Genomic DNA, 18,169 nt, shown 5'->3' with positions numbered 1-18,169 from the left:
AGGCCAGACTAACAGAAATTGGATTTATATAGACTAGATCAATAGCACTTTAAAACAGATATGTAAGTGTGTGCCACTGCACTACTGCACATATTTCATAAGTGACAGAGATTTCTAATAATGTTATTTTGAAAGTTAGCATGCATGTATGCTATTGATAATTTAAAATGCACCCTAAAGGACTTCAGCCATTTGGCCATTAATATATATGAATATATATCAAAATAAGTGATTCTATATTATGTCATTATTATGTTATCATTATTGTTGTCATTTCTTTTAATCTGAAAATTGGTTTAAGTTTCAAAATATCAAGAAACAAATGCATAATTCTCTAAGGTATTTCAAGTACATCATGATATTTTCCAATTCTTATTACAGTACATGTTATTTTTGCTATACAAATTTTAAATATTGGAAATAGTGCATTTTTTAAATGAAATCTAACAGACTATAATCTTTTATGTATATAAGTCTTTTACATGAATGTAGACATATAAATGATCAGATTTTATATCTGGCCTTTTCTGTTTTTTAACAGAGCATTAAGAAGAAAAATACAAACAAACAAGAGATGAGCACATACCTGAGGTTCATTGTCTCCCGCATGAAGGAGAGGGTGAGTCCTGCCCCTGGGGTCTTCCCAATTAGATTTCACTCTGTTTCACTCTTTCAAAGTTAATGACTGACAAGGAAATGTGTATAGAGCAGTTTTGTCATAATTCTTTTGTACAGTAAATAGTTCTATAATAGGATTTTAGCTTTTTTTTTTTTTTTGTCTTTGTTTTAGAACTGACATTTCTGTAGCTGCATTGGATTAGAAACATTTACATTTAAAAATTTGTTTATCAGAACATTTTCATTGATAATTAGTGTTTAAAATGAAATGGAATGTTCCAAAATAACTGTTCTGTCAAAACCTTAAGGAATGCCATGTTTAACTATATAGTGCATGTACATTTCTCTATTAAGTTTTGAAGTACACTTCTTTAGAAATTGATGCTTTACCTGTCTCTCTCTAGCTGCATTTACACTGGTGTATTTAATGACCTTTCAGGCTATAGACCTTAATAAAAAGGGAAAGGACAGCAAACACCCGATGTACCGGAGGCTGGTGCATTCAGCGGTCGACGTCCCCACCATACAAGAGGTAAAGCCAGGCCTTCCATACTGCTTTCCATTTACCTCGTGGCTCCCAGATGAATGAGAGATCACAGGCAAGCATGACCGTGGGTGCCATTCCTTCTTGAGGATGATGTGCCTGCTCGGTGTCTTACTAAAACCAGCTAGGTGTGGCCACCACATACGCGTGCCTGTTGTTTTAAATTTCGTGTGATCACTCTGGCACAACCAGACCTTTTAACACGGCTGGTTTTAAGCAACCTGTAAATTCTTGATACTTGTTTGTTAAAGCAAATGGATGGAACCCTGGTCAATGTAATATTACAGATGTAGAGAATTTACATCTGGACACAGGTGCCTAGTTTTAGCAGTAGCACTTGGGGGTTTCTCTCAAGGAAAAATTAGAGCATAGAGCTAATCTAGAGTCTTGGGAAACAATGAAATGAACTTGAACCAAATAATTATTCTCAAAATTCTTAATGTTATCAATGTTTGCTGAGGATTGTTGGGTTTGTTAATATTTCATTACTAATTGCAATAAAATTCCCTAGAACTTAGGACATATTTTTAGTTAGGGTTGCTGGATTACTAATTTTGTAATTTATGTGTAATTTTGAAATTTCAAAATCTTATGGTTGGTTATAAGCTTATAGGAAGACCGCAGGAATTATTTGGAATTATCTTACAGGTTTCCTAATCCCTTAGAATCTGAGAAAGACTAAAGATGTATTATTTCTAGGGAAGGAAAGGGTAAATAATGCTTGTTACCTTGGAGTTCTGGCAAATCTTAGAATGAAAACAATTTAAATTTTACCTACTATTGGCAGATTTCATAGCCTCAGACATAGACTCTTTTTCTATCCTCTGAAAGAATGTTGACTAGTTGTCCTTCCTGCCCCTGCCTGTGCTTCTGCAGCTTCCCTTTCCTGCATGGCACTGTCCCAGATCCCCAGTTTGATCCTGTTGGCTCCATAGAAGGCACTAGATAGATGGTTGCTGTCTTGGTTCTGTGCTTGGCAAGTGCTGGTCATGAGCAAAAGCACTGTAAGAAAAGGAGAGAAAGACAGGATTTTTATGCTTCTAGGAGCTTCACTACAACCTAGATCAAAATGTAAGCCTCGGTGCATACCTCACAAATCACAAAGGGGGTATGAGCATCCGGAATGCAATATAGTAAACCCTGAGGCACATGACAGGAGGCAACTACCTTCAGCTGGGGGATCTGGGGGGAAGCCTTCTGAAAAAAGGCAACTGAATTGGGTTTTGGAGGATTTCAACAAAAAGGTCAGTTCATAACATTTTTTTTTTTTTTATACAATCTCAATTTTTTAAATTGATTTTTAGGGAGAGAGAATTAAACATTGCCTTCTGCACACCTCCTCCTGGGGATCAAGCTGATCAAGCCCAGAACCTGTGCATGTGCCTTGAGCTGGAATCGAACACTGCAACCTTTCAGTGCACTGGACTACGCCCAACCGAGTCACACCTGTTAGGGCAGATCTTAATTATTCTTTTAGAGGCTTTAACATTTTAGTATTTAGAAACCAAGCAATTTTCAAACATATTTCCTAAAAATATCACCAGGATAAGAAAATGCTTTCTTGTTGTTGAGTTAATTTGTCATACTCCCTTTTAAAAATTTTGTCTTATCCCAGAAACCCCTCAGATTTCCCACCTAACCTTTCTCATTGGCAGCTAAAGGCAAAACTGCAGAGAATTCAGTTATGGAAATCCTTGACATATAGCACTCTAATGTAGGAAAAATCCTGATACTGCTTTGGTGCCTAAAGAAACACCTGGGCCTTTATTTTTTAACTAGAGGCCTGGTGCATGAAATTTATGCATGGACGTGGGGGTGTCCCTCAGCTCAGCCTGCACCCTCTCCAATCTGGGATCCCTCTCACAATCCAGGACTGTACTCTGACCCCAACCGCTCGCCTGCCTTGCCTGCCTGATTGCCCTAACCACTTCTGCCTGCCAGCCTAATCACCCTCTTACCACTCCCCTGTAGGCCTGATCAGCTCCAACTGCCCTCCCTGCTGGCCTGGTCACCCCCAAATACCCTCCCTGCTAGCCTGATCACCCCCAACTACCCTCCCTGCTTGCCTGGTCACCCTCAACTGCCCTCCCCTGCAGGCCTGGTCACCCCCCCAACTGCTCTCCCCTGCAGGCCTGGTCACACCCCCAACTACCCTACCCTGCAGGCCTGGGTCCCCCCAACTGTCCTCCCCTATAGGCCTGGTTCCTCCCAAGTGTCCTCCCCTATAGGCCTGATTGCCTCCAGCTGCCCTCCCCTGCAGGACTGGACATCCCTAATTGTCCTCCCCTGTAGGCTTGATCACCCCCAACTGCCTTCCCTTTCAGGCCTGGTCCTTCCCAACTGCCCTCCCCTTCTGGCCTGATCACCCACAACTGCCCTCCCCTGCCAGCTATCTGTGTCCACATGGGGTTGGCCATCTTGTGAGTTGGAGTGATGGTCAATTTGCATATTACCTTTTTATTATTTAGGACTAAATGCCCGATGCATGAAATTTGTGCACTGGGGCTGGGGGTGGGGTCCCCAGCCTGGCCTGTACCCTGTCATAGTGCTGGAGCCCTGTGATTGAGCGCCCCAAAAAGATAGGCCCCATCCACCCACCCGTCTGGGGCTCCTCGATGGATTGCTCCAAAGAGGTAGCCTGGAGCCATGGATCCCCAGGCCTCCATGCTGCATGGGGACCTGCTGGCCTCGCCTTCCCTGCACAGTGCAGAGAAGGCCAAACCCCCCAGGTCTGGCCACACGTGGAGTGGGAGGAGGCAGGACTCCCAGCAGGCTCCATGCCGCACATGCAGCGTCAAGCCCCGCCCTGCCCACCTGTGTGTGTCCATTGTGTGCGCAGCCAACATGTGATGGCATGAGGCCATGAAGGCGTGAAGATCACCTAGGCCTATGGTCGGCAAACTCATTAGTCAGCAGCCAAATATCAACAGGACAATTGAAATTTCTGTTGAGAACCAAATTTTTTAAACTTAAACTTCTTTTAACGCCACTTCTTCAAAATAGACTCGGCCAGGCCTTGATATTTTGTGGAAGAGCCACACTCAAGGGGCCTCCCAAGCCACAGTTTGCCAACCACGGACCTAGGCTTTTATTAGGAAGATTGATTGTAAATTAGTGCTTAGTTCCAATTCAGAATTATAAATGTGTCGTCTTTAGTTATGTCACAGAGGCTAACAGTTGTTTTTTTTCTTCAGTTTTTATTCTCCCATGTTATAATATGTAGTTAAGTTCTTATCAGTGACACTGACTGGCCAAAGCTTTAACTGTTTACAAAGCTTAGCAGTACCTTTTATCATCGTTAAAGAAGGAGCTGTTTAGGATGCCAAGTTGACTCTAGTACATCAGTAGTAAGGACAGTGGTGGCTATAGGACAGCAGATCTGCCACACACACCATACTGTCACATTCTAACTGCACTGGAGTTGTGGGTTTCTCTGATATATGGTGTGTCAACATTGTGGGACACAGGAGTAGCTATGATGTTATTCTGAAAAATTCTGCTGCATCCCATACTCTAACCATGTTAGCATATTGCAAAAATTATTTTTACTAGTAACTCTTGCCATTTTGTTTTTTAATCACTGCAGAAAGTGAATGAAGGGAAATACCGAAGTTATGAAGAGTTCAAAGCTGATGCTCAGCTACTTCTCCACAACACAGTGATTTTCTATGGAGGTTGAATATTTTTTGCTTTTTCTTTTGCATTTTTTTCATACCGTTTATATTCTATGTTGAGAAATAGCTTTAATAAAATACTATTTTAAAATTAATATTTAATGATCAGTACGTAATGTTATGGTTTAATCTTAAAAAATATTTGGTAATGTAGTTATAGCTTATAGAATTAACTGTCCAAAAGCAAAACACTAGTACATTAAATGATCAAAGTATTACTTTTTTTTTTTTTAAATATATTTTATTGATTTTTTTTACAGAGAGGAAGAGAGAGGGATAGAGAGTCAGAAACATCGATGAGAGAGAATCATCAATCAGCTGCCTCCTGCACACCCCCCATTGGGGATATGCCCACAACCAAGGTACATTCCCCTGACCGGAATAGAACTCAGGACCTTTTAGTTCACAGGCCAACGCTCTATCCACTGAGCCAAACCAGTTTCGGCCAAAGTATTTTTATAGTTTTAGTTATAAACTTAGTTTTGAAAGGTTTTTTTATAAGTACTGTGATTAATTCTGGTTGATTCCCATTGATATTCTGTCATTTGAAGGTAAAGAAAAAGGCCACGCTATACCTAGAGAATTAGTGCTGGATATGAAATTAAAGCTGCCTGTAGAATTTAATTTCGCTGTCAGAACTTTAAAAAAAATACACATTTTGTTTTAAATGGTATATATCCACTTTTGTCGAAAGAAAATTTTAATGTGTGTTAATTTTGGTAGTCTGTATTTTAGATTATTGGTAATGGATATCTGTCTTCAATTACAGCAGACAGTGAGCAAGCTGACATAGCAAGGATGCTGTATAAAGATACCTGTCATGAGGTACTTTCTATACCTAATAATTAAACTCTTTCTATATTCCAAATTAGTTTATTTCACAATTCCACTGGTCTTACGTATTTTAATTTTGCAGTTTCCTTTAAATATCAATTTATTTTCATTTTTTATATCCACGGGAAATAATTCAAATAGAGGCAGAAAATTCTCGCATACTATTTTCAGAGACATCCTAGGAGATTTAGTTATTAAGTAATTTCTACAAAGAAATTTTGGTGTTCTTTTAGGTTATTATTACCTATTAATACCTATTATTACATGTTTTTGTATGGGGCAGAGACACTCAACAAATGTTACCATCTTTGGATGACACAGGCAAAACAACAACAACAACAACCACCAAACAACACAGTTCATATTTATATAGTAAATGAAATATTATTTTGGGAAGGTTTTTTGTGTATATGGTCTTACTTATTTGAAACACCTGTAACCATATTGTTTTTGCAAAAGTGTCTCAATAATATAAAAGTTTTGTTTCTTAAATTCATTTCAAATTTGACTTTTTAAAATTCATTCAATATATATTTACTAAGTGTCTATTGTGTGCTGGGCAGTGTGTTAGGAGGAATGAAATGGTGATCAAGGTGCTGGCTTTCTGCTCATGGATCTGTATGCTGAAGAGGAACACTTAAATAAGAAACAGACAAAATATGTTTATAAGTTGTATAAGAATGTTATGAAAGAAAACAAAGACTAAAATGGAGAGTGAGCAAAGCTGTTACTGGTAGTGGGTGTTTTATATGGGTAGATGAGGAAGACCTTACTGAGGAAGCTGCATTAATCCAAGTGCTAGAGAGCCAAAGGTACTGGTGGGGCTGGAACGCAGAGGTCCGACATGCCGGGCCTTGTAAGGAATTTGTCTTCTCTTTTAAATGCAGTGGGAGACCATGGGGGTAGTTTGAACAGGGGAGTGGCAGACTTTTCCAATATTACTGAAAACTTAAAATTTAAGCTTAGGAACAAAACTCAAGGCTATTTGTGTACATGAACAAGAATGTTAATTTATGTGGATCAATTTTATATAGTTTAATGCAGCTCTTTATTTTTTGTAGGCTAAAATTGATGTTTTTCTTTTTCAGCTGGATGAGTTACAACTTTGCAAGAATTGCTTCTATTTGTCAAATGCTCGTCCTGACAATTGGTTCTGCTATCCTTGCGTATGTGACATTTTGTAATTTTTGTGTTCTACCTCTTAAGTGTATGATGCTCTAAAGAAGCTTATTTCCAGTTTGCTTAAAGTTTATAATCCTTCCTAAATATGTTTATTTATATCATGTGACATGGTTTTAATGAGTGTAAAAATTGAGAGATGGGACAAACAACTTGGGATTGTTATCCAATTTTGACTTTAAAACAAGGAACTTAAGACATTGAGTCCCTTAATATATGTAATAGATTTTTGCTTTTCTTCTCATTCTTTCAAAAGAAACCGAAGGCTTTATATATGTCAATAGCTGTGTAATTTCCCCTAAACTGAGATGATTTCAGGAAGGGTGATGACGTGTAAACCTGAGAGTGTTCTGGGAGCCCCAAAGGCATGATGTAAAAGGCCATCTGAGAGCACTCAACCTTCCTTATTTGAAGGTTTTTTTAAATTTGAATGTCTGATTAGTTAGATTTGAATCGGGGCCTAAAATCCTCCCATTTCAAACAGGTTCATGAAGCACAGTGAGGGCCTTCTGTTTGCCCCCACTGCCTCATTCAGAGTGCTACACTGTAGCAGCTACAGGACAGCGAGGACTGTTCTTGTCTCTTCTCAGAAACGAAGGTCCATATTTCTACTTGAATGCACATTTTAGTTTTTTGTGTCTTTCTTGGAGGCAAAGTCAGTCAATCCCAGAAAAAAGAAAACGAATTTTATGTGTTTAGTAATGTTTTCAAAATAGTAAGTTATATTTAACTAATTCAATATTAATGACATACTTAATACTTTACAAAAGTAATATGACAAGGTAGAATGTTTTATTTGCAGATACCTAATCATGAACTGGTTTGGGCTAAGATGAAAGGTTTTGGATTCTGGCCAGCCAAGGTCATGCAGAAGGAGGACAATCAGGTTGACGTCCGCTTCTTCGGTCACCACCATCAAAGGTAATCACGACCCACATGCAACCGTAGTAGCTGAGCTCTCAGTTCTCAAGATTCATTCTGGCCATTATCAGTGTTTCGTGGCTTTATCAGAAACAGCATGAAGTTTCTTAAGAAACAATCAGCACATAACTTGACTAGGCAGCTAACAATGATTTCTGTAAATTGTGTCTTTATGTATATTTCAGATATTGTTTATTAAGCAAGATAGTTTCAGTAACTGACACTGTTGAACTCAGATGCATGTTAGTGCTGGGACTGAATTCCTGATGGCAGTGGAGAGGGGAAGGGTTCTCAAGATGTGTCCATTTCGTAGTATTCCAATGACTTTATGGTTCTTTCAACCATCTTTCAAAAGCCATAGACAAAAGTAAGCAACTCAGTGGTAGAATAGAATTTCAATCTTGTGGTCTAAGTATATATAAGAATTATATGCATAGAATTATCAGACACTGTTTCCGATTTAGATTTTAAAGTTTCTGTTCCTAGGGATATGTATATAGCAATGCATAAAATTTGCATTTTCATAATACAATAATATATGTATATATATCCCAAGGGTAAAAACTCTTTATTACTTTAAAATTATTTTTGTATAGTTATAGTTATTTGACACACAAAAATGCTAAACCATAGCTATCTCCTTTATTATGATATTAAGGCCTTAAATTTTACTGCACATTGAACACAGAAAGTCTAAGATAGTGTCCTAAATAATGTGTCATAAAAGCATTGACTCTAAAAGTGAATTCAAGTACTGTGAACTGTCATATGACTCAGATTAATGAGTCTAAACAAGCCACAATAGGAAAAGTAATTCACATGAAATTTGTGGGGGGTTCATTTAACAGAGATACTAAATTAAAGAGAGAAAGTGCCAAAAGTCAGCTACATGATCTAAGTTACTGTCCAAGGATTTAAATTTACATTTCATGAAGTGTCCATCTCCTATTATGCCTGGAGGGTAAGTGTCCTGTAGTTGTTATTACTGTAAGAAAAGCTACAGAATGAGAGACTTTATTCCTTCTGTAGTGAATTTTTACCTAGTCTCCATTTAATTTAAGTAGAAATTTATTCTAGGAAACCTGTGAATAGTGTAAATTTCCAAAAAAGTTTTGTTCTTTCATAGATAGATGCACACTTAGCTGACACATCTTTAATGGCAGGAAACATTAAATAATAATACCATAATTCAGTACAAAATGAATGTTTGAATTGTATGATTATTAAATGGTAATTTTCAATGTTACATGCTCACATTCAGTTTGTTTCAGCTTTCCATCAAAACCAGTGGGGAAGCAATGCACACGTCACAGTGAGTTAGGGCAGCCTTTCTGTAGAAACACTGATCTGTAGAAATCTCTAAATTGATACCAGGGAAGGTCCAGTGGTTAGATTTGTATCCTTGCACCATCGTTTTCTACACTAGTCTTGGGCAAGTTATTTAGTCTCTCTCAGCCTTGTTTTCTCACTGTAAAATCGGGGCCTCAATAGTACCTATCTTATAGGAGTTTATAATGTTTAAAGAAATTTTTATACGTAAAGACCTCATTATATATAAAATTTATTTTCAGAAGTTTTTCCCAAAAAAAAAACTTTCTCTAAGATTTTTATCTAATGATTCTGGGCAAATGGGATTCGAAAGCTTTTATTTTAGAAAATAAAAGATCTACAATTTTACTATTAATATAGTCTTTTTCCTTTCCTGGTTACAGTGTGACCAATACAAATATTTGAAGTGAAGGATTGATGAAGGAACACCTTGAAAATTATTCTCTATCATTATTAGAATATTTGATTTATTAGAAATCAAGTTTTATAAATATTATGATCATTAGTTTTAATTATTTAAGCAACATGTTATACAACAAGAACAGATGGCTAATTAGGGTTACCAGCTGCAAGTTTTCATTAATAAATGTGTATAAGTTTAATGGTATTTAAATACATTCTCATTGTTATGTAATGATCCAATAAATATTCTTCTGTCAGTTCATCATATCTTCACATGTAGGTAGGAGAAAAAAATAAATTTTAAATAAATAAATGGTTTCAGACTAGTCCCTTCTGTACACACAGAATATGCTACTTTGTTCCGTGACCTTGGTAAGCTGTAATGTTCTATGAAAGAAAGGTGACTGTGATCCCTTAGACCAGTGGTCAGCAAACTCATTAGTCAACAGAGCCAAATATCAACAGTACAACGACTGAAATTTCTTTTGAGAGCCGAAAACCGATTTCTGCGCATGGGCCACATAGTTTCAATTGTACTGTACGTGCGCATATGGTATTTTGTGGAAGAGCCACACTCAAGGGGCCAAAGAGCCGCATGTGGCTCGTGAGCTGCAGTTTCTCGACCACTGCCTTAGAGTGTAGGTGGGATTTGTAAGATTTTGCCTGCAAAAGGATAAGAAAGTAGTTGATAAGGTCTTGTCAAGGTTAACTCTGCTGCATGTCGTTCAAGGTTGGGGTGGCACAGCCAGAAAATCGGGTCCTATAAGAAAAAATAGAATGAAATCCCTGAGCCATTTTATTCTGCATATATTCAAAGAATCAGGTTTGACAGATGTATAGATAAAGCCAAATTAGATTATACGTCTGTTTATTAACACTTTAAATTGTGGAGTGTTTGTTTGCCATTTCAGTTATTTTTTTGTAGATGAGATCACATATCACTGATACCTTTAAAAGTGAAATCTGATTACCTACAATAATGAAGTTGATTAAAGAGGACATTTATATGCATAGCCCATGGACACAGGCAATAGGGTAGTGAAGACCCGGGGGTGTGTGTAGGGGCTGGGAAGAGGGAGATTAAAGTGGGAGGGGGAATGAGATATCTGTAATATTATCAACAATAAAAATATATTTTAAAAAGAATGTATTATGAACAACATTGAGAATTTAGTCGCATGTTAAGAATAGATATTAATTTTATTATATCCAGGACACAAGTAGATAATTTAAGGGGAAAATACTCTCACAGTTCAGTAGTTTGTTACAGGTAGTCAGCATTGTTTATAACAGAAATCTCTATAAAAACCCACAGCTTTTAAAAGTGAATCAAAATACCTTTGTTGGTGTCAGTAATATTCAGATCAAATGGGCCTCACTCACTGTTGTATGCTTTGTGGTGCTTTCGCCAGCACGCAGTAAAGAGCATTCTCAATATTATTTCATTCCAATCTAATGATAGTGCCCAGGAAAATTGTCATCATTTTTTCCCAATGGAACCAAATACATTTTTCATTCTGTAGTTTTAGATCAATACTACACATAATTCAGAGACACGTGAAATTGTGTTCATAGCTCTGTACTTCATTGCTGAATGAGTCAGACACTTCTCTATTCACTAAATATGGTTCAGCTAATGAGTAGGGATGTGATATAAATGTAACTCACTGAATAATATTTTTTAGAAGCCCTCATATGTATGAATCTCATGAAAATATCGGCATTTTCAAGTGATTCTTGTTTTAATCTGCAAATAGCTAGATTTAAAGTAACTTACAGTATTTAGATCAATAAGAGAGAATATTTTCAAAAGGACTTATGCAGAATTTATATATAAACCCTGACAGTGTTAAGCTGGTTAAAGAAAATAGTTCTGAGATATTTTAGGCACTTCAGTGATTGCTAAGAGTTTTTATCAAACCATAGCTAACAAGTCAGTAAATTGGAATTTCCACAAACCATACCTTACAATGGATGGAGTCCACCACCATTTTGGAATTTTCTAACTATACCTTTAAATATTGCTAGGGCTTGGATTCCTTCTGAAAACATACAGGACATCACAGTCAATGTCCATCGGCTGCATGTTAAACGCAGTATGGGTTGGAAAAAGGCTTGTGATGAGCTGGAACTGCATCAGCGTTTCCTTCGTGAAGGAAGATTTTGGAAGTCTAAGAATGAGGACCGTGGAGAGGAGGAGGCAGAATCTAGTATCTCCTCTACCAGCAATGAGCAAGTGAGTGGTGTCCACATAGAAACTGCACATCAGTTATTATTTTTAATGTGAACATTGTTAATGCACACTCCTTACTGTAAAGACTGCTCTGACATTTCTCCTTTTTTGTGTGTAAATGTTTGTAAAGTGCTCGCTCTGCGAAAGAAATCGAACCCATTTCAAACAGCTAAGCCACCACACCCTGATCAGACCCTACCTGTTTGAAGAGTTAAATGCACTGCTGCTCTTCCAAAGGCACATGAGCTCTTTCAAGCCCTGCATATCACAGCAGTAATGAGTAAAATGTGACTTTGTGAAATGGAATGAGTTACTTCCTACCTGTGGGTCCATAGCTAGTATTTTCAGCAGAGAAGCGTTTCAGTGTCTGGAATAATATTCTGTTACTTTTATGATGCCCACAGCTAAAGGTCACTCAGGAACCAAGAGCAAAGAAAGGGCGACGTAATCAAAGTGTGGAACCCAAAAAAGAAGTAAGTTGTGCCCCTTGCAGTTTCCTGGTGGCATTGGCACAGAAAGCGTTTTCAAAGTTACAGTCAAGACAATTGCTCGTGATGTGTACTTGTGAAAGGCATTGCCATCAGTCAGATAATATCAACCAAGTTTGAACCCAGTCTTCTGACCTTTCTGTCATGTACTTCATTGGAAAAACACACATATGCCAAGCCTCCGCCTCAATTAAGCAACTACTGACCAAATCTAGCTAAGTGGGTGTGCATGTTTTGGCATTTCCTGGAACTCTTAATATGTTATCATGGTATTATTAAGTAAACTAGAGGCCTGGTGCATGAAATTTGTGCATGGGTGTGTGTGTGTGTGTGTGTGTGTGTGTGTGTGTCCCTCAGCCCAGCCTGCATGCTCTAATCTGGGACCCCTCGAGGAATGTCCGACTGCCCTCTCACAATCTAGGGCTGCTGGCTCTCAACGTCTCGCCTGCCTACCTGCTTTCCTGATTGCCCCTAACCGTTTCTGTCTGCCAGCCTGATCGCCCCCTAACCACTCCCCTGCCAGCCTGATTGATACCTAACTGCTCCTCTGCCGGCCCGATTGCCCCTAACTTCCTTCTCCTGCCAGCCAGGTCACCCCTAACTGCCCTCCCCTGCTGGCCTGGTCACTCCCAACTGCCCTCCCCTGCTGACCTGGTCACCCCTAACTGCCCTCCCCTGCTGGCCTGGTCCCTCCCAACTGCCCTTCCCTGCTGGCCATCTTATGTCCACATGGGGGCGGCCATCTTGTGAGTTGGAGTGATAGTCAATTTGCATAGTACATCTTTATTATATAGGATTGTGTTTATCTAGTACATCAGTTAGGCCAGCATTTTAAAACTGGAGGAAACTGTGGTTAAGCTCAACCTTTTAAAGTAGGTAATTCATGCATGTTTTAAATCCAGGTGTATATTTGGGTATAGGCCAAACACATGTTCATTGAAAAGTGGTTTAGGATTTTAAGAAATTTGTTAATAAATTTAGTCCAAAAAGTGACTATAAATTGATAATGATTTAAAATGGTAAATGTTTTTGTTTAGTCTTTTAAAATCAAATGAGTATTAACATGTAATGAAATTGTAGATGAAGTTATTGTTTAGAACCATTGTAGCACTAATTGCATGAGTTTTTAGCTGGTTTTTTCCATTTTTTCCCATTTAAGTGTGGCAAAATATAACTAATAGCATGTACTTTCTGTTAATTACGTGTGTTTTTTAAAGACAGCTTCTTATATGGCTATTGATGTGTATCACTGTTTTATCCTGATAGAGCTTATTTTTGAACTAGTGAGCTAAAGGTTTAGTTTTACATTGAGGGACTTTCCTTACCTTTAGGAACCAGAGCCTGAAACTGAAGCAGTCAGTTCCAGCCAGGAAATCCCCACATTGCCTCAGCCAATCGAAAAAGTTTCAGTGTCAACTCAGACCAAGAAGTTAAGTGCCTCTTCACCAAGAATGCTGCATCGAAGCACCCAGACCACCAGTGATGGAGTGTGTCAAAGCATGTGCCACGACAAATACACCAAAATTTTCAATGACTTTAAAGACCGAATGAAGTCTGATCACAAGCGAGAAACTGAAAGAGTTGTACGAGAAGCTCTGGAAAAGGTCAGGAGCCCACACAGTGTGTCTGTCCTCTTCCCCTTGGGCATAGTGAGGGAGTCTTTCCTGGTAGCAGTTTAGCTGCTTTCACTAGTGTCTCAGCCAGACAGCTGCTTTTTAAAACTAAAAATAACACTAAAAATAGGAATATAATATCTTTTATGCTATTTCAATCAACAATACCTAGATATTTCTCACCTAAATATTCACAGCTCTTTGTGAATGTGAAATAAAGGGAAGAGGTACATCATTTAAATAGAAACTATATATTAAGGTCTTTGTAAATTATGACCTGACATATTGTGGGTTGGCTGAAACCGGTTTGGCTCAATGGATAGAGCGTCGGCTTGGGGACTGAAGGGTTCAATTCTGGTCAAGGGCATGTACCTTGGTTGCAGGCACATCCCCAGTAGGGGTTGTGCAAGAGGCAGCTGATCGATGACTCTCTCTCATCGATGTTTCTAACTCTCTATCTCTCTCCCTTCCTCTCTGTACAAAATCAATAAAATATATTAAAAAAAAAATTATGACATGACATAGTGTGGGTTAACTTGTTTTTCATTTCAGCTGCGTTCTGAAATGGAAGAAGAAAAAAGACAAGCTGTAAACAAGGCTGTTGCCAATATGCAGGGTGAGATGGACAGAAAATGTAAACAAGTAAAGGAAAAATGTAAAGAAGAGTTTGTAGAGGAAATCAAGAAGCTAGCAACACAGCACAAACAACTAATTTCTCAGACCAAGAAGAAGCAGTGGGTAAATATCAATATATTTTTTAAGCATCTGATTGTTGAAAATATACCACAGGTATGATGAAAATCAATTCAGAATGATATATGTGGCATATGCAAATATTATCTGTGAAATTGTCAGCTTTAATTAATTTTCTAATCCTTACTCAAGGATATGTTGTTTTTTAATTGATTTTTTAGAAAGAGAGAAACATTGGTTGCCTCCCATTTCCATCTCGAGCAGGGATCAAACCCACAACCTAGGTATGTGCCCTGACCAGGAATGGAACCTACAGCCTTTTGGTGTATGCAATGTTGCTCCAACCAGCTGAGCCACCCAATCGGGGCTAATTAATTTTTAAATTTTATTTAAAGTCCTATAATTTCTCAACTCCAGACCCCACAGTTTTGTTTAGGATTATTTTGCTAAATTGAGATTATAACATATTTAGTACAATTAATTCATATAACCTTTTTATGTGTGCAAGTATTTTACTGGGATAAATTGGCTGGCCCTGACTTTTGTATGTTAGCTCCTGATAGGTAATACCTAAATTGTGAAATTAGAAATGTAAATAGCAAATAAAGGATTTTCAGAATTTAGTACTTAACATTTATATATTAGGTTATATTAAAGAAATTGATTACTTTTACGTACTTTGATGGTAACATCTCACTGGTCTCTAACTCCAGTTAGAATCTGAGAAGTAGTTCATTTTTCATTGCATCCTGTTTGTGACTCGTCTCCCACTTATATTAGAAAGTTCTGAGCACACAAATTCTCCACAGATCTCACGTTTGTAACTTGGTTTTAAATTTAATGAATTACTGTAGGAAGTTCAGTGATTCTTCATTTGATCCAGTCTGTGTTCTGAAAAGAGTCTTTAAGTACATGTAAAGACTTAAAGTATGAGTATTAATATGTTTACCTTGAGGGAAGTAAACAAAGATTATTACAAAAATTGGGCAAGAAGGAAAATGGAAAATTAGCATATAATAAAGAAAAGTCTTTGTAAATAAGTTGGTAGGAAAAAGAGATGAATAATGGAATAATGCCATTATATGGAAATTAAGGTGGGCTCAAGGACAATACCCTTACACCATGTCTGTAATTCTACCTTTATGGAAAGACAAGAGAAAGCCAGAAAGTGGACACTAGATTTAAGAGAAGAAATCCCCATATGTTTACCAAACAATCAAGGAAATGGGAAGAGGACGCTATAATAAAGAATTACAATACTGCCGTTTATAGCACTTATATTTGTGAATTTAGTCCTATTATACCTATTCATTTGATTCCATATGTAAGTGATAGATACCATGCATATTTGCCTTTTTCTGTCTGACTTGTTTTACTTAGCATAACACTGTTCTCTAGCTCCATCCATGTTGTCACAAATGACAGGAATTCCTTCTTTCTTTGAATAATACTCGATTGTGTGTGTGTGTGTGGTGTGTGTAGGTATGTGTATTATCTTCTATTTATTCATCCATTGACAGACACTTTCAAGTTTTGTCAAAATGTTTATAGTGAATATGCCACAATGAACATTACAGTATAAGATAGTGGTCCAGTTTCTTCCCCACCTGCCCTTTTGGATTCTATATCCATATGGCAGTTCTATCTATATATATAAAAAGCCAGTAACCAGAATGCTATAATGACCGGTTCCTATGACACCCAATGCAGCTAGCGATCCTGCCCGATCGGGGGATGGGGTTGCCTGGCCAACTCCCACAGTCCATGCCCCCGGCTGGCCCCACCTCGCCACGATTGGCCCATAGCCCCTCTCCATAGTTGGCCCCACCCTTGATCTGTGCCTATCACCCCAATTAGCCCACAGACCCTCCAGCCAGGTCCACCCCTGATTGGCTCCCCCCCACCCACCCACATACACACCAATCGGGTGGGGCTGGTCAACCAACCTCCCTGGGCCACTGAGCCCCCCCCACACTCCCCCAGCTTGGTTCCCTCGACTCCATTCATGGGCAGGTCCATCCGGCTTACTGCCCACAGACCCTCCCCATGGCTGGCCGAACCCCCAATTGGCCCTCCCACCCTAATTGGGGGCAGGACCCACCAGCCAATTGCCCACGGCCCCTCCCTCCAGCTGGCCAATCTACTCTGTCTCCTCCTCCCGGAAGGCCTGTCCCAGATAGGCCCCACATGTGTAAGAATTTGTGCACTGGGCCTCTAGTTTTAAAATATTTGAGGAGCCTCCGTTTTACATTCCTACCAACAGTGCATCAAGTGTTCCTTTTTCCCCACATTCTTACCAGCACTTACCTCTTTTTGGTACTAACCTCTTTTTGGTACTAGCCCTTCTAAAAGTTGCAAAGTGATAATCTCATTGTGGTTTTGATTAGGATTTCCCTGATTATTAGAGATGTGGAGCACATGTTCATGGATCTGTTGGCCATCAGTATGTCTTTGGAGAAATGTTTATTCAAATCCTTTCCCCATGTTTTAATTGAATTATTTATTTGTTTTCTGTTGAGTTGTATGGCTTATTTTGGATATTAACCTTTTATCAGATATATGATTTGCAAATATTTTTTTTCCATTCCACAGGTTACCTTTTCATTTTGTTGATGGTTTTGTTCACTGTACAGGAGGTTTTTAGTTTAATAGGCCCAATTTGTTTATTTTTGTTTGCTTTGGTGTGAAATAAAATTTTTTTAAGATCATCAAGACTGATAACTAGGAGCTCTTCCTAGTTTATGCTTTTCAGGTCTTACATTTTATTTTAGTCTTTAATCTATTTTGAGTTGATTTTTGTATATGGTATAAGATAGTGGTTCAGGGTTTTTTTTGCCTGTGTTTGTTTTTTTCATGTGGCTGCCCAGTCTCCTAATACTGTTTATTGAAGAAGCTATATTCTTGCCTTCTTCGTGTTAAATTAGTTAATCATATGTGCATGGGTTTATTTCTGGATTCTCAATCTGTTCCACTGATCTGTGGGTCTGTTTTTATGCCAATACCACATAGCTTTGATTTATACCTGTTTTTATAGGTGAGGAAATTGAGGCTTATGAGCTTGAATAGTAAAAACTTGGTTGGTAGAGCTGGGACTCACCTTCTAAGCTGCTTCAGCTCATGTCATTTTAAGTAGACTGGTAAAATATTTAGAATTGTTACTGTATTATAATTAAATCTTACATTATTGTCAGAAAGACTACAGTGTTGTAGAACAAAACGTAGGTATGTCAGATGCCCAAAAATGGATGTTAAAAGGAGATACAAGAGATATCAATATATCCACAAAGACAGGGAGAGATATAAAATGAGTACATAAGGTAATAGGGTACTTAGGAGAATGGATGGTGCTGCTTAAAATATTATTTAAAGATCGTGAAACGAAGATACAAGTTAAATAAACTTGGCTCCAAACTTACATGACTAACACAGGCCCAAGATTAAAACACAGATCTGACTCATTACAACTATTTCCAAAAATTAAAACGGCTGTCCATATTTTTCTAATAGCAGGCTCTTCTCCCTGGGTCCTGCCCTAAGACTCTTACTATCAACTGCAAATCTATATATCTGTAGGTCTATCTATCTGTCATCTGTCTATATCAGTCTGTATATCTGTCCAGCTGTCTTTTCATAGAATTTAC

General features: G+C 38.1%; 1 protein-coding gene across 19 annotated transcripts in view; it reads left to right on the top strand.

Annotated features, from left to right (window-relative positions):
- ZMYND11 (zinc finger MYND-type containing 11) overlaps positions 1-18,169 on the top strand; it is a 106,049-nt gene that overhangs the window by 78,735 nt on the left and 9,145 nt on the right. For 16 of the 19 annotated variants that reach the window (XM_084872498.1, XM_084872491.1, XM_084872502.1 and 13 more), the window contains 10 exons: positions 542-619; positions 1,058-1,150; positions 4,749-4,836; positions 5,606-5,661; positions 6,759-6,836; positions 7,652-7,770; positions 11,530-11,737; positions 12,139-12,207; positions 13,554-13,826; positions 14,388-14,573. In XM_084872498.1, the coding sequence (XP_084728624.1) occupies positions 542-619; positions 1,058-1,150; positions 4,749-4,836; positions 5,606-5,661; positions 6,759-6,836; positions 7,652-7,770; positions 11,530-11,737; positions 12,139-12,207; positions 13,554-13,826; positions 14,388-14,573 (1,248 nt within the window). The remainder of the gene's footprint in view (positions 1-541; positions 620-1,057; positions 1,151-4,748; positions 4,837-5,605; positions 5,662-6,758; positions 6,837-7,651; positions 7,771-11,529; positions 11,738-12,138; positions 12,208-13,553; positions 13,827-14,387; positions 14,574-18,169) is intronic. The other 3 variants (XM_084872503.1, XM_084872499.1, XM_084872492.1) reach the window with 1 other exon arrangement.

This window comes from Pipistrellus hanaki (genome assembly GCF_964339955.1).
Source record: "Pipistrellus hanaki genome assembly, chromosome: 1".
NCBI classification, from domain to species: Eukaryota; Metazoa; Chordata; class Mammalia; order Chiroptera; family Vespertilionidae; genus Pipistrellus; species Pipistrellus hanaki.
This window is presented reverse-complemented; position numbering and strand designations above follow the sequence as displayed.